At 55.8% G+C, this 19,707-nt stretch overlaps 1 protein-coding gene and 1 long non-coding RNA gene across 4 annotated transcripts; one reads left to right on the top strand and one right to left on the bottom strand.

The window, feature by feature from the left end:
* Window positions 1-280: 280 nt before the first annotated feature.
* LHX5 (LIM homeobox 5) lies at window positions 281-8,082 on the bottom strand. 3 transcript variants are annotated; one of them, XM_050318494.1, is made up of 6 exons: window positions 7,527-8,082; window positions 5,511-5,734; window positions 4,743-4,928; window positions 3,964-4,241; window positions 2,611-2,776; window positions 281-1,563 (listed from the first exon to the last, which is right to left on the bottom strand). In XM_050318494.1, the coding sequence occupies exons 1-6, from the start codon at window positions 7,697-7,699 to the stop codon at window positions 1,196-1,198; spliced, it is 1,395 nt and encodes a 464-aa protein (XP_050174451.1). In that variant the 5' UTR covers window positions 7,700-8,082; the 3' UTR covers window positions 281-1,195. The 3 variants fall into 3 exon arrangements, with proteins under 3 accessions (XP_050174451.1, XP_050174452.1, XP_050174453.1); XM_050318495.1 differs by having other exon boundaries at window positions 4,743-4,796; XM_050318496.1 differs by lacking the exon at window positions 4,743-4,928.
* A 451-nt stretch (window positions 8,083-8,533) lies between these two features.
* LOC126641628 (uncharacterized) lies at window positions 8,534-12,025 on the top strand. The gene is made up of 3 exons (XR_007629282.1): window positions 8,534-8,585; window positions 9,108-9,168; window positions 11,265-12,025. It is a non-coding gene; the product is annotated as an uncharacterized LOC126641628 (long non-coding RNA).
* Window positions 12,026-19,707: the final 7,682 nt, after the last annotated feature.

The raw sequence follows: 19,707 nt of genomic DNA, 5'->3' as shown, positions 1-19,707 counted from the left end.
CTGCCAGCAACAGCCGTGGTCTTGTCTTAAAAACAAAATAAAATAAAATAAAATGAAAGGGACAGGTGACCGAACAGTAGGTAACTAAAAGGTTTTTTATTCACATTGAACAACAAGAGCCATTCACACTAACAGCCTCTGCAAGAGGCAGCGGGGACAGGAAACCCACGACGCTTTCAGAAAACAACTTTTTTTCCTTTCCTTTTCCATTCTCCTTCCTTTTTTCGTCTCCCTCTCTCTATCCTCTCACCCCCCTCCCCGGTGCCACCCCCTCCCTGCCTTCAAAATAGAAAAATTCGGAGCCTCCGATGACTAAAGTACAATAAATAATCAGTAAACACAAAAACATACTTTATTTGTTTCTCCTTTATACAAAATAAAGAAACTAGAAGCAAAAACTATAATACATCCTTAAATTGTCGGAGCCTCTGGGAATTGTTGGGGTGGGACTCGGCATCGAGGCTCAGGTGTAATTTCTGCTGTTGTGGTTGAGTTGGTTTAGTTCTGGGGTTTATTGGGTTTTTGTTGTTGTGTTTTTCCTGTTTCTACCTCTTTCTGGTGTCTCTTCGACCACGTGGGAGCCCAATCTCAACCAGTCACTGGGGCAGCCCTGGGCCTGGCCCCCCTCAAGACCCCCCTTCTCCCCATCACCAAAAACCGGGTCCAAACCCACCTTCTCCTTGGGGATAAAATGGGAACAATAAAAATAAGGGCAGGGAGAGGGGCCGGGGGGGTTATTCCTGCTGTTCCCCATTGCCCCCCTCCCACGACGTGGCAGGGGATAATTAAAAAGGATGCTAATTAGCAGGGGGGAGCCCTGCCCCAGCCCCCCCTCCCCTGGTGCCACCGGGGCGGTGGGACCTGTGTCCAGGCGAGTTCAACTTTGGTCCAAGAGGTGGTCCCGACACCGGCGGGGGTCTTCAGGGCTGGGCACCATTCATCGCCCCCACCCCCAAAGTGTTGGGGGGAAGGTGCCGGGAGGGGGGAGGTAGCGGGGTGGCCCCAAGGTCCCGGGTGATGGGGAGGGTGGAGGGAGGATGCAGGGATGTGTTTTGGCACCGGAGGGGGCTCTTTATCCGACGGTGGTGACGTGATGCGCCCTGGTCCGGGGTGAGGGGAGGGGGGACACGCGTGGGCTGGGGGGACGAGGGGGGTGCTTTCCCCCTGCACACACACACGCGTGCCCACGCCAGGCCTACCACACCGCCGCCTCGCTGAGCTCCGGGTTCGGGTGCGACAGAGCCCCGCTGTAGCCGCTATTGCTGGACATGGAGAAGGGGGGGCTGGGCCCCCCGCTGAAGACCTCCCCCGGGATGGGGTGCAGCGAGCCGGTCATCCCCGGCTCGGGGCTGGGGGTGTCGGGATGCGAGATCATATCCGTGTACCTTTGGTTTTCTGAGGAGTGGTGTCCGCTTAGGGGGGGCTCCAAGGGTCCCAGGGGTGTGGAGCCGGGTCCTGAGTTCTGAAGGTAGCTGGAGTCGGCCGGGGACTGGGCTTGGGAGGGCGGCCCGTGGGGGAAAAAGTCATAGTTGCCTCCCGGTCCGTAGTAGTCACCTTGATAATCTGTGGAAAGGGGGGAAAAAAGGATGGGTCCCGTCCCCTGCGGCCAAAGACTTTTCAAAATCCTGCTGTACCCCATCCCAGCCCTGTCCTGTCCCTTCCAAAACATTGCTGGCTCCCAGGATGCGGGGCCCAAAGAGCCAGTTGGGACTTCGAGCCCAACCTGAGAGAAATAAGCCTGTCCTAAGGGCTGCAGTGCCCATCACCCTCTCTCTGCCCAGTCTGGAGGAGGGAAAGGCAAGGAATCCAAGGCTGGGTCAGCTGAGGGGGTGGAAATGGGCTCAGTTTAGTGCTTAATTAATGGAGAATAGTAATATATATCTATATGTATAGATACAGATATAGAGAGAGATATATATAAAGGGAATGGTAATAAATATATATAAAGAGAATGAGGGCAAATAAATATACAATGGGAAAAATATATAATGGGAAAATATATAATATAATGGGGAAAATATGTAATATAATATTATAATATAATGGCGAAAATATATACACAATGGGAAAAACGTATATAATAGGGGAAAATATATACACAAAAGGGGAACATATATATATATACATATATAATGGCTAAATTATATGTAAGTTTAAGCAACCTGGAAGGCATCTAGAAACTAACTTCAGGGCAGCAAGGGGTGCCTGGAAAGCCCCTGGTCAGATGGGAGGCTTTGAAAATGCAGCTTTTGTGGGGGATTCTGCGGGGAGCGGGGGGAGAGGGAGGTGCGAGGCCGCCCCACTGCGCCCACCCCGTCCCGTCGGGGCGGCGGAGGGGGCAGCAGTGACCTTCCATATGCTGCGGGCCTCGCGAGGTAATTGGAACAAATGCGGCCTGAAAGGGGGACAAAAGCCCCGCAGCTGGGGCTTTGTTCGCGGGAGAGAGGCCCCGCAATGCCGGCGGGGCGCGGGGGTGCGTGGACGTGGCTGCGGGTGCAGGGATGCGGCCGCGCGTGTGTGCGCGGGGGTAGGAGAAGCGGAAAACCCTTGGAAAAGCGCGATATGGAGGAACAAAAGGGGAAGGGTGACACACACGGCAGGGTCCCTCACCTCCGTAGTACGTGTAGGGGGTCGAGCCGAGCATCTCGGACTCGTCGAGGCGGCCTCCGAGGGGCCGCATCCTGCGGGGGCTGCGGAAGAAGGCGTGTCGGCGGGCGCCCAGCGCGCTCAGCTGCTTCATCCGCCGCTCCTTCGACCGGCGGTTCTGGAACCAGACCTGTGGCCGGGCCGGTGTCAGTGCCCATCGGGGGTGGGGGATCAGGGACACTCCACACCCTCCCCTCCCTCTCCCTCCCAGTGTCTGGTCAGGGGAAGTGTTGGAAATCTCGCAACCACCCTGGGTTTTTCAACATTTTGGGTATTTTTTAATGACTCTAACACTCCCCACTCTTCCTGCTGCTTATGCCCCAACAAGTGCGTGGGGACCCCCCACCCCCCAAATAACCAGGTTTATTAGAATCCTGCCCGTCTCGCCCCCAGCTGCATCTCCACACGCACATCCTCAGCCTATCCGTCCCCACCAAGGAGAGGGCAGCCAGGAGATACAGGAGGGAGAAATTTTCCCTATAGATACGTGGAAGAAGGGAGGAAAAGTGGGAAGGAGAAAGGGGATAGGACTGTGGATCTTGGCAGAAGCAGGAGGAAAGCGGGGAGATAAGCACCTGCGGCAGCAGGCAGGGAGTCAGAACAGCCGGCAGGGAGGATGGAAAAGAAAGGGAAAGGGGAGACGCGGCCGCCTCTCCACGGACATCACCTAATCCGAACCGCACGCCTCAGCAGCCTGGTGGGGTGTCTGGATTATTGTCCCACTCCCCAGGGATGGGGCAGCTAGGGAGAGCGAGCACATCGCACTCCTGTGGGACTTCTGCTCCCCTCTGCCGGGAGCCAGGAATCGCAGCTCCTCTACCGGCAAAGCCGGAGAGTCCTCCCCTATTAATGCATCTATTAAAGCCCATTAATCCCTACATTTCCGCAGGGATTTTCTTCACAGGGGCAGTGCGGTAAGAAAGTGCCGGCTGCCTGCAGAGAGCAATAGATGCTCCTTGCTTCCACAAGGCTGGAGCATCCATCTCCTGGCACGCTGGAGATCCTGCTCGGCCCCACGGGAAGCCAGGCAGGCTGACATTTTGGGAATGGTTTTCATCCCTTCCCATGGGGTGGGTGTATTAAAGCACAGGGTGGGAGATCCCCGCTCCCCCACGGGAGAATGGGGTGGGAGCAGGGCTGGGCCTGGGGTGATGCTGGCAAGGGACAGATGGGGTTCCCCTGTCCCATTCCTTGAGGGAACAATCTCTGTGTCCCAACCCCTTTCCAGCACCTGGGGGAGACTGTCACAGCTTTGAACTATCTGGGCTCCTGTCATGACCCCTTCTCCTCCCTCCCGGCGGGCTGGGGCTCTCCTACCTGGATGACTCTCATGTTGAGGCCGGTCTCCTGGGCCAGCTGCTCTCGGATGTGGCGGGTGGGTTTGGGGGTGGCAGCGAAGGCAGCTTTGAGGGTCTCCAGCTGCTTGGCTTTAATGGTGGTGCGGGGCCCCCTCCGCTTGGTGCCCGAGTTCTGCTCCTCGTTCTCGTTGTTGGTGGTCTCCTTGTCCGAGGAGGTCGAGTTGTCCGTCTCCTTGGTGTCGTCCTGCATGGGGTCCTGGAGATCCGGGGACAAACTCCTGTCTGTACATGAGGACACTGTAAAGGAGACCCGGAGAGGAAAGGAGGGGGGTGGATGACTTAGGGGAGAGATTGACCCCCCTCTCCTCTGCCCTCCTTGGCCCATCCAGCTCAGTTGCTTTTCAGGACAGGGGCTGGGGGGTGCTGGAGAGCAGTGAGGGGTGCAGATGGCATCTGCCCCCCTGATACCCCTAAAGCAACATCCCCCCAACATCACGCAGATCTCCAGGCAAAGCGCTGCCCGATCCAGCTCTGTGCACCGTGTCATGCCAACCGGGGGGAGCTGGGGAGGGGGTGATCCCCCAAGCCCACCGCAGACCCCCGCTCTCCCCCTCTCCCCCCTGCGCCTTTTACACTGGGAAGCGGGATGTGCCACTGGGAAAAATGCCACCGTGCCCCGTCGGGATTTGGGGTGTCCCAAATCACTGCCTTGAGCCTGGCTCACCCCCCGCCCCCAGCCACCGAAACCCCCCCGGGGACCCTGCAGCCAGCGACCCCCCAAGGCCAAGCTCTACTCGCCTCGCTCACAGCAGCGGCCCCACTGACTGGCGTGGCAGGATCCGGCCCCGGGTGCTGGACGGAGAGAGAGCCCACGGAAGGGGGTGAGCAGGGGCGCCCGGCATGGCTGGGACAGCAGGAGGGGGCCTGGCCCTGCTCTCCTGACGCAGAGACAGCTTCCAAGGAAGTCAAATGGGAGCTTTGCCTCTGGGTGAAAGGAGGCGAAGGATCAGGCCCACGGCGCGGGGGGACCGGGCACACTCGCAGGGGGGCTCCGGGGCAGGGGTCCTCCCGAACCAGCCAGGGGGGTGGTCCTGGTTCCCCACCGCCCCCCATCCCCGTTGCCGTAGGGGCCGTGCGCGGGGCAGGAGCCAAAAGGCGGTGGGGGGGAAAGCTCATCCCACGCGGGGCCGCATCCCGCGGGGGAGGGGGGAGGATGTCACAGAGGCTTCCGCCCGCTTTGAAAGCTTTCACCCCAAATCCCTCCCTCCCCTTAGCGGATCAACTGGCTGTGGGGTGCAGTCCCTCATCCCACAAATCCAAACCTCCTTCCCGGCCGGGAGATGCCTCCGCCGGGAGGTACCGGCAGCTCGGGGCTGCTGCCCGGCGGGCTCGGCGCTGCCCGCTCCTGCCGGTGCCGGTGGCAGGGATTACCGGGGGGGTCACGCTGGCCGCGGGGTGCAGCCCCTCACCCCACGAATCCAAACCTCCTTCCCTGCCAGGAGGTGCCTCCACCGGGAGGTGCCGGCAGCAGGGACGGTGCGGTGCGGCGGGCTGAGCCGCTCGTACCTGAGTTGAGGCTGCCTTCCTTCAAACTGGGAGAGTTCAAATAATCCTCTTTGCAAACAAATTTGTTCTCGTCGATGATATACAGTTCCTCGCCCGTGGAGAGCTGCTTGTTGCAGACCATGCAGGTGAAACAGTTCAGGTGAAAGACTTTATTCCGGGCTTTCCGGACGAGGTCGCTGGGGGAGATCCCTTGGGAGCAGCCGGCGCATTTGGTACCAAACCTCCTGGGAAGGGGGAGAAAAGCGAGAGCTGGAGCCCTGGCGGCGATGGGCTGTGCGTGAGCTGTACCGACACCCCTTTCTCAAATCCCACTGCGGGAGCCCGATCCTCCAGGTCTCTCCCTGGAAGATTTGGGGGAGCAGGCGATTGTCACCTTTGGGGCGAGGATGAGGAAAACCTTCATCCCCGTGCAGCCCCGGCATTAGGCTGTGGGGAGAGCGCGGGTCTGGGGTGTCCCCGCATGAGCATCCTCACCCGGATTTGGCCCCTGAAGGGACGGAAGGGAGGGAGAGTGGCGGGGAGTCCCTTCCCCGCTCCACAGGGGAGAATTTCGTTTAAGCTGGTGCCCCCCGGGAGGGGAACGGAGGGCTCCGGCCTGGAAATTCCGGGGAGAAAACGGGGCTGATCATGGGTAAAGAGACGGAAAAAGGGAGAGGCGGGTGCTGGGGGCAGCGCGTACCCAGAACAACGGGCGGAGGAGGGGGCTGAGCTCCTCAAGGCAGCCCAGGGTCCCCAACGCCGCGCCTGGTCCCCAACCAGTCCCGCTCTCCAGAGGGGCAATTGTTTCAGGTCGGGGAGAGCGCTTTGGAAATCTCCTATTTTCTTTTGCTTCCCAGAGCGGGTTTGTTTTTTTTTTTCTTTTGTTTGTTTGTTTGTTTTTCATCAGGAGGTTTTTTGTTGTTTTTTTTTTTTTTAATATTTCCAGGGAATCTGAATCAGCTGGGAACGATAAAAAAAAAACAAAAACAAAAACAAACCCAAAAAAACAACAAAAACCCCACAAAAAACCCCAAAAACAAACCACGCAAAAAAAAGCCACAAAACCTACAAAACAAAACAAAATCAAAAAGCTCTCAAAAAACCCCAAACAAACCCCAACAAAACAAAGACAACAAAATAAAATAATAAAAAAAGAGATAAAAAAAGAAAACAAAGGAAAACAACAAAAAAATTCCAACCGACAAAGCCCAAAGCAAACAAAACCGAAAAGAACAACAACAACAAAAACCCGAAGCCCAAACCAACCAACCAAACAAAAAAAAAACCCACAGAGACAAAAAATCTGCCTTCAGAATCGGGAGCAGGGGGTGTCGCTGCCGGGTCCCGGGGGCTGCCAGGCCCCGGGCTCCAAGAAGGGTCCCCCCTTTTTCCCCTCCGGCCGCGGCACAACTTCTGCCTCCCTCGCTGCTCCCCGTGACGTTGATGTAGTGAGAGTATTAGGAGTCATAAGTCATTGGCCCCCTCCTTCCCATCCCGGCCCCTAATTTCCTCAGCGGCACCTTATCGCGGTCATTAGGGGCGTTTAAGATGCGGGTCCCCTCGGGGGGACGGTGGGGGAGGTTTTGGTCACTGATTTTACCGGGGCCTGTGGTCCCGGGAGGGGGGCGAGGAGCACCAGGCCGGGTGGGGGGACACACGGGGCCGCAGCCGCGGTGCCTGACGCGACGGGGTGAGCGGTGGCACCGGCAGAACGGGGCCCGGGGCTCTCCGAGGAAGGTCATGGGGAGATTGGGAAGCGGGGGAACAGCCTCGCAGCCCCTCCTCAGGCTGCAGCAGCGTCCGCAGCGCAGCCGCCGGGTCCTCCCCTGGGCTTCCCCGGGCCAGAGGCTCCTGCCCCGTGGAGCGGCGGGGAAGGCTTGGTGTGGAGCCCCGGCAGGGAGGGACGGGAGAGGACCCCGCCGAGCTCCCCCAAAGCTCCGGGGAGACCCCAGGGAGGCAGCAGAGGCCACGCGCGTTGAGAATCTCCGCGCCCTCCGCTGCCCGTTGGCGGGGTTGGAGTGGGGGGTGACGACTCACCTGAAAAAGTCATTTTTGCAGTAGAGTTTCCCTTCCCTGGAGAAGCATTTCTCGGTCAGGTTGCACTTGCACTCGCAGCACTGGACGCATTTGATGTGCCATGCTCTGTCCAAGACGTTCAGTAGGAACCGGTCCAAAATCGGCCTCTCGCAGCCCGCACAATGCACCATCATAACCTCCGCCGGGGGATGGAGACGCGCAAAAGGAGAAGCCAGACCCGTGCCGGCACACGGCGGCGGCAAAAAAAAAAAAAAAAAAAAAAAAAAAAAAAAAAAAAAAAAAAAAAAAGGGAAAAAAAAAAGAAAGAAAAGAGCAGAAGAAAATAATAATAAAATAAAATATTTAAAAAATTGTAGGAAAAATAATAAAATAAAAAACTGTAATAAACCAAAAATAAATTAAAAGAAAAAAAAAAAAGGGAAAATAAAAAATATAAAATAAAACAAAATAAAATCAAATGAAATAAAAATTAAAATTAAAAAAATATAGAAGAGGGAATAGCAAAAAATTCAGGGGAGGGGAGCGGGGCGGCTGTCAAGTTCTTCCCCCTCTTCTCTCCGGAGCCTCGACGACGGGAGGGAAAAATCGACGCCCCCCCCCCAAATAATCCAAACCACCCCCGAGAAATAATAATAACAATAATACTAAAAGCCCCCCCAAATCCCCCTCCGGTGCCTGCGGAGCGGCCCGGGAGCCGCCGGAGCGGCGGCCGCGCTGCTGGCGGGCTCTGCGGCAGCGGGCGCGGCGGGAGGGGTGCATGAACCCCCCCCTGCAGCCGGCAGCCCCGGTGCCTCGCTGTGCTCCGCCGCCGCCGCGCCGCCACTCTCATGCTGTCCCCATCGCCAGCTTTGTCCCCCGCCTTAGTAATTCGCGCATCCTTATTCAGATTTGGTGACGTCGCGGGCCGCGTCACCCGGGATGCTGCCAATGGCAGGCCGGTAGCCATGGCAACCTCTTAATTTATAGCATATCTAAATTGGCTCCAGCCTTGTGCTTGGCACAGAGGGAAAAAAACAACGCGCCTCTATTGTTGAGGGTGGCTTGTACCTGGGCCGCGAAGTGAGTACGCACCTGGCTGGGGGGCCTGGGGAGGGCACCGCCAAAAAATAGCCATCCCACCGTTTTTCCTTCGATTTCTATTTTCATTTGTTGTTTATTTCTTTTGAAGGAATGCTCGGGGAGGAGTCGGGGGGTCCCGAGTTGCTCCGGGGGACGGCATCACTTGGTTTTGGGGGTTTATATTTGTTTGGCGCAAGGGGGAAAGAGGCTTTTGTCTGGGAGAGCAACAAGTGGGGAAAAAAAAGAGAGCGGGTGGATTTTGGTGAGGGGGGAGTGTGTGAGGAGGGGTTGATGGGAACGAGGAGGGGGCCGAGAGCTCCTTCCCGCAGCGTAGCGGGATGAAAAGTTCCCTTGGAGGTATGCGGGCCCCCCGACCACCCCCCCGCCTTTGTCCCACGGGCCCGCCGTCCCCCGCCCCTTCCCCGCTGCGAGGGGGAGAGGGGCAGGGGACGACCCGGGGGGGTGGCCCGGGGGGCAGCGGGCCCTACCCCCTCCCACACTGTGTTTTCTCTTTAATTCCAGGTGCGGCGGAGCTGTGACCCGCGGGAGGGATGGGGGACAGGACCGGACCCGACCGGGGGAGGTTGTGATGGGGGGAATCCATCCTTGGCTGGGGGGCTGCTGCCCCATCCAGGGGCTCCGACTGGGATCCGTGTGGGGGGCTACCCCGCTGCCTCTCCCTCCATTTCCCGGGGATTTAGGGAGGGGATGGGGTGGCCCTGGGGTCCGGCCGTGTGGGGAAGAGGAGGAAGGTGGCGGGGCAGGTAAAGGCCGGACATCCATTCCCCTTCCTCGTCTTTTTCTCCGGCTAAAATCTAAATTTTTTATATAAAAATATATATGTACTTTTTTTTTCCTTCCTCGCTCCGACCCGGAGCACTTCGCGACCGCGGAGCGTCCTGGAACCGGGAAACGCTCCCGATACTGGCAAAAAAAAAAAAAAAAATCCACCCCAAAATCGTATCAAATCCTCCACGGCACAAGGGAATCGGCGGGAAGTGGAGGACGTTTTGTATGTGCCCGTGGGCTTTTGTGGAAAGAGCGAGAATCGAATTAAGAAAATACAGAGAGAGAAGAGATTCGGGGGGGAAAAAAAGAGAAGGAAAAGGGAAATAAAGAGAGAAACACACACACACACACACACACAGAAGGAAAAAGAGAAAATTTGTGCTGAAAAACATACGGAGAAGGGGACGGGAAGTAAAAGAGAGAGTGAAGAAAAATAAGTCAACGGAAACAAAAAAGAAAAGGAAGGAAATAAGATGAAACAGAAGGAAAAACAATAGAAGAGGAAGGGAAAATAAAAGAAATTAAAATAAGGAATAAATGAACGAAAGAAAAATATAGAAATAAATAAGAGAAGAAATAAGACGAGAGAAAATGAAGAAAAAAGAGGGAAAGGGGAAAATTAATTAAACCGAGGAAAGAAATAAAAAGAAAGAACGGCGTAAAATGGAAAAGAATGGAAACCAAGAGGGAAGCGCGAGGGAAAAGCTCCAAACCGAGCGAGCAAGGAAGAGGAGGAAAAAGAAATAAAACAAAGACAGAAGGAAAAAAAATCCAGGGAAGAGAGAATAATGGAAATTAAAACTGCGGAGGGCTAAAAAGGGGAGAAACGGGCAAGAAAGGCGAAGGCATGGGAGGGAGGAGGAGAAGGGACCGGACTCGTGACCGATCGCGGCCGCGCTCCCAGCCGGGCTCTGCCCAAGTTCGCGGGATTCCCTGGTCTCTTCTGGGGGGGCTGGGAGCCGCGGGACTGTGTGGGGGTATGCGGGGGCCTCTCTTGCCGCAGCCTCCACGGATTTCGAGACGAGACCCGAGGGCAGCGTCAGAGCGGGGACAGGGCACCGGGAGCACCGGGCAGGCCCCGCTCCGGCCCCGCACCGCAGACAAAACCCGCGCGGCTCAAATACACCGGGATGAGTGGATGGAGCGTATGGAGCGTATGGAGAGCCGCGGAGGCACGCGTGTCGGTGTGGAGGAATATGCCCTCACACAGGACCGGCTCCACACGCACACGCGTAGCCCGTGAGCCCGCGGCAGAGCCGCGCTCGCAAGCACCGCAGGCTGCTCGTCCCGCACAGGAACGCGGGCGCGGGGGCGGCTCGGGGTTGACCCACTGAGTGCGGGACTCTGTGTGTCTGTGTGTGCGTGTGTGTGTGTGTGTGTGCGCCACGTCCCGCGCCGTAACGCGCGGATAATCGATGGATAATCATATGGATAATCTTTGTTGGTACGGATGATCCACAAAGGGTGCAGGAGGCGACACCCGCACCTTTGCTTGTGCCCACGCACTCGCGTTCCTCTCCCGCGGCCTTGCGCGCCCCCGTGTCCTGCTCCCACGGCCCTGAACACACCCGTGGGCCCCTTCCTGGCCGCCCGGTGCTTCCCCAGCCCGCCCCGCTACCGAGCCGGGACCCCCAGCTGGGGACCCCCATGCGGGAGGACGATGCCGGGGGGTCCCGCTCCCCGCGGCCGCGCTCGGCTCCCTTTTTCGTTTGAAAGTCAAGGAATAAATAAATCCAAGGGGAAGGGGAGGAGGGGAAAAAAAACACCTCACAAGCCCCAAGCAACACCTCCCCCCCCCCCCAAACCCACATTCCCCCATGGTAACAGATGGTAATTCAGGCCCCATAATACCGCCTATATGTAACTAATAAACCTTTTGTGTTTTAACAGGGTAATGCGTGGAGAAGCAGCGTCGCTTATACAAGATGTTGATGGAATTTACTATATTATTAAAGGAAAAAAAAAATCCCCTTTCAAGAATAAAGTGTATCAACTTACAACACAACAGACGGCAGAGGGATAAGTGAAACAGACAAAAGACAAACAAGATAATAATCTGTTTCCAATCAGTTAAGCCCTGTAGAATTTGTAATACGCGGTTTGCATATTCCCCCTGTGTTTTGTAATTAATTATCTATCTGTTCGGATGCTCCGCCGCCGACTTTGTAGATATTTCCAACTATTTTTGGGATTGTAGGCGGCGACCTACGCGGTGAAAAGGAGCGCTGAGGAGCGGGGAGCGGGGCCCGGCTCCGCGGATCCTCCCGGCCCGAGGATGCCGAGCCCGGGCGCCGTGGGAGGCGTCGGCTCCGCGCCGCTCCGCGCTCCTCCGGCGGGCGAGGCTGCTCCCCCCGCGCTCCCCTCCTTTCCCCCGGTAAGAGGGGGGACGGGGCAGGTTTTAACATTAAACAAACCCAGCAAGCATCTCCTCGCCGGGCCATAGGCGTTTCTGAGTGACTGCGTTACAAATTGTAAATTTAAATAGCTCACAGGATTCATTACCTCCCGCGTCTGATTTCACCCAGCCGTGAAAAATTGTCCTGGTGTACCACTGAGAAAGGGTTTGCTGCAAAGAGCCACAGTCTAATCACCAGCTTTCTCTCGCCAACAAAAGTGTAATTATTTTGTTTTGGGTGTAAATATAACCCACGGTACAAAAAAAAAAAAAAAAAAAAAAAAAAAAAAAAAAAAAAAAAAAAAAAGAAAAAGATAAACCTCCAGCAGTGTCTGAATGCATTACAGGGCTGTTTAAAAAGATCCGTCCTAAATTAATACCAAGGTTAAAAGGGGAAGGCAGCTGGGACATGGAAATTTCCGTATTATTGGGGCGGGGGGACACGAGGTGAGTGTGAGTGTGTGTGCGAGTGTGCTTGTTCACAGCACCGGCGAACAATGCGGCACCCCCGCCCCGCGCACAAAGCCCCACGCAGCCCCCACGGTGCCAGCCGAGCCCCCCGACCCACCACTCCTTCTCCCCCTCCTCCCCATCCCACACCAGGGGTCCAAGGAAGGTGCTGGGGAGAGGGGATGCTCCAGCTCTTTGCTCTCCACGGGTGTTTATGGAATCGCCGGGGGGTGTGAAAAAGAAAACAAACAAACCAACCCCCGCAACCCCACCGCGGTCCAAATGCAAACGAACAACCGGGGGATTTTTAATTTGGGTTTTCCCCCCGTTTTCTTATTTTTAACAAATTTTTTGTTTCCTTCCCTCCGAGCTCCGGCACGGGGTTTCGGTGAAAGAAAAGGCACAAAACGAACGGCGATGCCGGCAACAGGGAGAAACCCCGGGAGAGGCGGAGCGGCCGCGGGACCGGGCTCGGCTGAGGTGGTTTAATGGGGAAAAAAAAAAAAAAAAGGAAACAAACCAAATCACACACACGGGGAAAAAAAAAAAAAAGGAAAAAATCCCAAACAAAAGTGAAGACACACCAAAAATCTCGGGCGGGGGCAGAGGAGCGAGTACCGCCGGCGGCCAAGGAGCTCGGAGACCCGTCGGTGCTAGCTCGGCGCGGAGCGCGGCCCCCAGAGCGCCTCGACACCCCCCGGGACCCCTGCCCGGCAGGGGCTGCCGCTCTGGGGTTTGGGGAACAGCCAGAGCAGACCGAGACGCCGCTTCTCCCTGCTCTCCTCGACCTTTCCCCAATCGCCCCTCGCCCCACCACCGCCGTTTCAATCAGCACCCCCCCCCTTTTTTTTTTCCCCGCTGGTAGTGGTAATTGGCGAAGCTTTAATTGCTCCCCCATCCCCTCCTGGCTCCGGCACTATCCTGGGGCCGCATTCCCACCTTCCCGACGGCTCCCCGGGGCTAACCCGCCCCCGGCTCGGGGTCCCGCGGCTGCCGCTCCCCGCGATACCGAGTCGCGGGTGGGCAAAGCCTTGCTGTGAGCAGGGTGTGCTGCGATAAAACGAAGCGGAGACAGCCGAACCCAGACCTTCGGAAACTTAGTGACTTGAGGGGCACGCGGCAAAGAACTCGCTCCAAATTTCCTCGGGTTATCCCCGGCCCCGCTACAACCTCCCGTCGATGCCACCGCCCCCGGAGGGCTGCTCGAGCCGTTCCCACCCGCTCCCCCCGCCGCCTCCCCGCTAATGAGCGTGTGTGTTGACACGGCGAGGCGATGCCCCCGTTTGCTTTTGTTTGGGAGGTGTGAAGAGGGAATCTGCATGAGAAAAGCCGGCGGCAACCGCGGAGCTCCGCATAGCAGCGGCGGGACGGAGCGAGCCGGTGCGTGGGGAGCCCGCCCTGGCGGGGCAGAAGCCCCCGGAGCGGGGGTCGGGGGGCACACGGTGGGGCAGGGCTGAAACCGGGGGGCTGCGGCGCTGTTTGCAAGGCAGGGAGGGGAAGGGGGCTCGCCCCTGTGCTTCCGTCGGGGGTCGGGGCTGAGCAGGGCACTGGTACCCCCGGGTACCCCCCGCACACGGGACCTCCAAAGCTGGGGGGGGCGTGAGGTGACTCCCTCAGGCTGTGCCCCACTGGGTCTCCCCCCCTCCTTTGTATTCGCTTGGGAAACAGGGAGGGGGGAGCGCACGGCCCGCACCTGCGGGCGGGATGAGGGATTACAGCGCTCCCCCCTCCCTGCTCACGGGCACCGTGGAACGACTCGGGGGGGGACACACGGGGGGTCTGAGGGCACCTCAGAGCCACGCGTGCCGCGGGGCCAAAGGGGGTGACAAGGCGGGGGGGCGAGGGGCAGCTGAGCGAAAAGGGGGGAGCGGTTTGCCGGGAAGAGTGGAGAGGGGAAAGCGGAGCAGGGACGCTGCTCCCTCCCTTCCACGTCCCGGGTGGGTGCGGAGTTCCGCGCCAGGACGGATCTGACACCGATGCCTTCGGCAGGGCCGAGCCCCGCGATGGAGGAGCCCTGCTGGGACCCCGGCCCAGAGCAGCAACGGGTCCCGCCGGGCCCCCCCAGCCCTGCCTGGCCCTGGCACGGCCGTGTCCCCAGCGGTGTCCCCGGGTCCTGCCGTGCCGGTGGAGCTCTCCAGGGTGCTGAAACGCGCGGCCCCGCCGGGCCCGGCCGCCCCCGACCCCGTCCCGCGCCCCCGCCTCGCTCTGCGGGCACCGGGCACGGCTACCCCTTCCACCCTCCCCTGCCTCTCTGTTGCCTTCGTTCTCTCGCCCTCGATCTTCCCTTCTCTGCTTTTCTTTTTTTTTTTTTTTTTTTAATTTTTCCCCCCCGATTTTCTCATTTCTATTCCTTCTTGTTTTCTCCTTATTTTTTTCCTTATATTTTCCTGGTTTTCTGTATTTCTCTGTTTTTCCGTTTTTTTCCCTGTCTACTTTCTTTCTTTTTTCCCAGATTTTCTCCTTTTTTTACACCCTTATTTTTTCTCCTATTTCCTCCCCGTTTTTCTCATTTTGTTGTGTTTTTTTTCCCCACCGCTTTCTCTCCTCTTGTTTTTGTTTTTTTTTTTTTTACCGTTTTTTCTCATTTTCTTTTTTATTTTTCTCCTTTTCTTTTTTTCTCTTTCAATTCTTCCTCTTTTCTCGATTCTTTCTTTCTCTCCTTCCTTCTCCCTCTCTACCCACACCCTTTGCTGCTCTATTTTTCGTTTCCCCCTCTCACCACACACACATTCCATACCGATCTCTCTGTCCCTCTCTGCTTTACCATTTTTATCCTCCCAGAGAAAGCTGCGTTGACCAGAAAGACTGGAAATGTTGTGAACACCATGACATAATTATCGGATGCCTATCGGACCCCTCCACTCTCCCAGTGTCCCCCCAGTTCTTCACCCCGGGCTGCACTGCCCAGGACACCTCCAGCTCCGGCCCTGCCGCTGAGGGAACAGCCAGAGGGATCTCAGTGCGGTTTTTTTTTTCACTCTTACAGCCGCTGCGATTAAAACCGAATCCTGGAATGCCGGTGCCTGCCCGCCCCAAGCGCTGACAGAGCGGGGCGTGGGGACCCCCACAGCTCAACCCCACGCTTGCGGGGGCCGAGAAAACCGAGTGGAGAGCCTCGAGTGTCACGGAGAGGAGACACTCGGACACTTGCACAAATGCTTCTGTCCCTGCACACACTCACCGCCCCCCCCTCGATTGCCCCTCCCGGGAGAGCGAACCGGTTGGGGAGTCCCCACCACGGCTGACCCGGCTCCCCCAGCCCTGACACCCCGGTGAAAGGCTTGGGGGTGTCCCCTTCCTGCCTGCACAGCTCTTTGTCTGCCTCATCCTCTCCTGCACACACGTTATCTCCCTTCCCTGCGTTCACCACCCAACCTGCACATTCCCTGTGTTCCTTCGTGCGTGTCCCCGCGTGTGCACAGAGCCTGCTGCACACACACGCTCCCCCTGCACCCCCAAATCCTCATCCCACACACCCCCACGGCTGGGAAGCACACCCCTGTGACACGTTTCATGCACACACACACAGAACCAGCCCTCGCACACGCACATTCCCCCTGCAACACCCATCTCGGTGGCCCTGCCTTCTCTGACGTACCCAGGCTCCGTGGGAGCCGACACCGTCCCTCAGCCCCATCTCTTTATTCAAGGGGATGAGGTTTTTCTCTGTGCAGGCCAAGGAGAGAGCCCTTCCTAGGGTTGCCTTGGGGCCAGGAGTAGGGGCTGAGAGTTTTTCCTAGACAGCTCCAACACCCATTTCACAACCTGGGTGAGAAGCAGTGGCAGAGGCATCTCATGCTGAGCAGGGATGTGATAAAACCCCCATTGCCTCGGGGAATGGAAAGACCAAATGGGACCTCTCTAACCTCATCAGCTGCCTAATGTGCAGTTCTGGTGACAGTGCTTGGACTGTCACTGTCACCTGGGCACATGGCCACCTTGCTTTCTCTCTCCTTCACTCTTCTCTCCTGCATCCCCACTTCCTTCTGTTGACCTCACTAGAAATGCGCACCTGCCTCTCCTAACCATGATCAGGACCACAAAAACAGCACCCCCTGCTCCAATAAAGGTGGTACCCTTTGGCACCTCGGTATCTTGGGCTCTCCAGGGTGTCCAGAAGGTACAAGAGAAGACCTGGCAACAGGGCCAAAGGGAAACAGAGTCCCTGGGGACTTGGGAAGCTGTTGGTTTCTTTATTTTTTATCTTGTGATTTTTTTTTATTTATTTTTTTTTTGAGCAGAAAAAATAACCAGTGTGGGGGCACTCAGGTTTAGCTTTTGCATTGGAAGCAATTGCTCACAGTGGGAGGTAGGGATGGCCAAGGGCCAGGCTGGAAGGGCCCCTCAACCTCAGCCAGTGTGCGTGGGATGGAGCCTTGAAGATGCCCTGCAGGACTGAGGTGCTTCCAAGGAGACCTCCATCCACCCAGGCCTTGCTTTAGGTGAGTCCTGACACAGAGGTGGCCTTAACCCTTGCAGTGCCTGGATGGTGACAAAGTCCCCTTGTTCCCAGCCCTGGGACTGACTGGGCAGTTACCTACGGGAATAATGAGCATTCAGACAGTTGAGGACTTGTGGCATGATCTGCTACTGTATTGTGTTCCTGTAAAGAAATGGTGTTTTGGGCAGCTTCCCGTGTGGGCTCCTGTAAGTGGGACACAAGGGAATTTGGGCAGGGAATTTCTGTGAGGTTGATGCAGGCTTGCTTGTTTTGTGAAAAAATAATGTATGTGTACGTGTCTATACAAACGTGAAGGTATTGCACACACCTCCACACCCTCACAAATTATACAGGTCAAATCCGGGGTGCAAACCTTCCACTTGCACACCCACACACGCTGCTTGGGAGCAGGGCTGGAGGTGTGAGCACAATTGTGCCCCACAGTCCCAACCCACGGCAGCAATTAAAGAGGCCATTTTCCCTTTGCAGAGTCTGAACCTGATTCTGCACTTGAAAGCCGGGGGGATTAAATCCGGCAGAGGCAGGCTCAGGTCTTTGGCTCGCAAATGCTTTGTGCTACTTCCCCGGACTTCAGCGGGGACAGGGCTGGGAGCAGCCCCTGGCCCTGGCTCCTGATTTCTTTGCACTGGTGCATGAGGGGAAATCAGTGGGGAGAGCAGGACGCGGCACCTCTGAACTCCTCGTACAGCATCTCTCTTTGTTTTCCCTCACATCCACACCTCTAACCCTGCGGAAATCAGGCTTTGGCTGGCTACAAACTGCGGACACCAGTCCCGTGGAGGGCCTGACACAATTCATTCATTATTTCCCCCCCCCCTCCAGAAACATAAGGGATAAACACAATCATTTCAAAGGATAGAAAGCTTCCCTCTGGAGAAGCCAACAGGGACCTGCCTCGAAGTCCTGGTACGGTGTGTCACTGACACTGATTCCATCTGACACCTGGGTGTCTCCAAAGCCATCACATTGTGTGCTGCAAATGTATATTAACATTAGTATGCATTGGCACAATATGGATCCATTATTCCAAATGCTTATGAGAACTAGGTGCTGCATAGGAGCAGCTGCTGCTTTTTAAGCCTCAGAGCATCAATAGATTCATAGATTTTAGGGCCAGAAGGGACCCCGACGAGCGTGTAGTCTGACCTCCCACGGAGTGTGAGCCGTAGAGACTCGCCCTGCAATTTCTGCATCCTGCCCCACGACTTGTGGGCAAGCAGGAGCCTCCCCTGCCAGCTGAGGGACTGCTTGTGATGAAAGAGTTGATGTCTCCCCCTGTAAATTTGCTCCCTTGTTTTATCACTCTCCTCCGTAATCCCGAAAGGGCAAATTTTAACTTCAAAGCTCAGCTTGTGTAGATCCAGCTTTCCACCTCTCGGATTCCCTCCTCTCCCACTTCTGCTGTGTCAGAAAAAAAATGTTTTCCCCCTTTTGTGGAAGTAGCAGCTATGTTGGAGAAAGAAAAAAAAAAAAAAAAAAAAAAGAAGCTGTGTCCTGGAATGTCATCTTGAAAAGGGTTTAAACAGTATCTGGCAAGTGTTCAAGTTTTGGGTGATTCCCTGGCTGTAAGCACTTCAGCTTTGGTCATTATTTTAAAAAAAATAAATCTGTATATAAATACAATTTGCAGAAATGGGTGATGCTGCAGGACTTTGGGTTTTTAGCGGTTCTCTTTCTCCCAGAAAATGAAAGAAAATAGAGAGTGAAAATCCACTCAATCAATGAAACAAAAAGAGCTGAAAGTCCTATATTATGGGCACAACAATTCTTCAAATAAACATCTCCTGGGCAACAACTGAAGATGGGTAATTATCATTCAAACCACCTCTGATCTCCAAATCCCTGACAAAACCTCACTGACAAGTGAACCAGGATCAGATGCTGAGTTTTTCTTCCTAAAGGGGTTTGTCCCTTTGCTCCCTCCCCAACTTCCCTCACATTTCGGGGGCAGCAGCTCCATCTCCTGTTGCCTTTCCATCCCGATACCATCAGATTAGTGGCTGTAAGTTGGGTCCCAACCTGTCTGCACCAGCTCCCCCCAAAACACAGTGGCTCCCCAGTCTTTCTGGAAATCACCTGATGGGAGAATGTGTCCGACCTCATGCTCAATTTTTAATGCAGAAACCAGTTGAAAGGGGATGTTTTCTTGAATATCACCCTGTGTTTACTTCTGAGCATGCAGGAAAACAAGGATTAGCAAATGGGATGCTTTGAAAGGCGTTATCCAACATGAAAAAAAGGGAATAATTTGGTGATCTTCAGTTTGTGCCTCTTGAGAAGTCCTGAGGTGATGCAATGCTATGAGCCAGAGTCACCTGAGAGCCACTGAGAGGAGAAAACCTCATCACTGGGGTGTCAGAAGCCCAGAGAGGAGAGGGATACAGTGGTGGACACATCTTAGTGGGATGGGACAACTTCCCTGGGGTTGTACAGGACTGAGGGAGCACCCTGGGGACTGGGATAACTCCCAGTCCCTCCCCTTTCAGGGCTGCTTCAGGATGGAAAGATACCCTTCTACGTTCCCAGGGGAATGTCTTACCTGACCTCAGGATTTTTTCTCTCCTTTCTGAGATTATGTGATGCCTTGGACACCATTTTCTACATGAAACATCTAATGGGGGACCAACATGAAACTAAAACCCCTTCACGCCTTCAGGTGAAGGTGATAAAAGGAAGATTTACGACAAACTGTGCTTCTTGCAATGGGTTATCTCTGGAACTCCTCGCGGCAGGAGTTGAATGGATTAAGAGGAAACTGGGTAAGCTCTTGGGAGAGAAATTCCTGAGGAATGTTAAGAATGTTGAACCCACAGCTGGCTTTGCTGATTCCCAAGAGCATCCCAGGAAACTGCTACATTTGCCTCCCGGGAGCAGCGCTGTGAGGGAAGTCCTCTCCTCGGCTGGGACTGGGACGAGGCCACTCCTCTGTCGCTGTGAGGTGCTTGTTGCTCTCCTGCTCGGTGTTTTCTCATGATCTGAGAAAGTGAGGGAATAACCGTGTTCCTGGAAAGGAATGTCTCCAGCAC

Source organism: Myiozetetes cayanensis, unplaced genomic scaffold (assembly GCF_022539395.1).
Source record: "Myiozetetes cayanensis isolate MyiCay16 unplaced genomic scaffold, myiCay2020 scf21, whole genome shotgun sequence".
In the NCBI taxonomy this organism is placed as follows: domain Eukaryota; kingdom Metazoa; phylum Chordata; class Aves; order Passeriformes; family Tyrannidae; genus Myiozetetes; species Myiozetetes cayanensis.
The sequence above is the reverse complement of the archived record's forward strand: the minus strand, read 5'-3'. Positions and strand labels throughout refer to the sequence as shown.

What these genes read in the sequence shown, in the direction of transcription:
- LHX5 (XM_050318494.1), bottom strand. Translation starts at nt 7,699, where the DNA reads ATGATGGTGCATTGTGCGGGCTGCGAGAGGCCGATTTTGGACCGGTTC. An exon ending in TGCAAAAATGACTTTTTCAG is followed by an intron (nt 5,735 to 7,526) that starts GTGAGTCGTCAC and finishes CCCCCTTCCCAG; the next exon opens with GAGGTTTGGTACCAAATGCG. An exon ending in GGGCCGCTGCTGTGAGCGAG is followed by an intron (nt 4,242 to 4,742) that starts GCGAGTAGAGCT and finishes TCTCCTTTACAG; the next exon opens with TGTCCTCATGTACAGACAGG.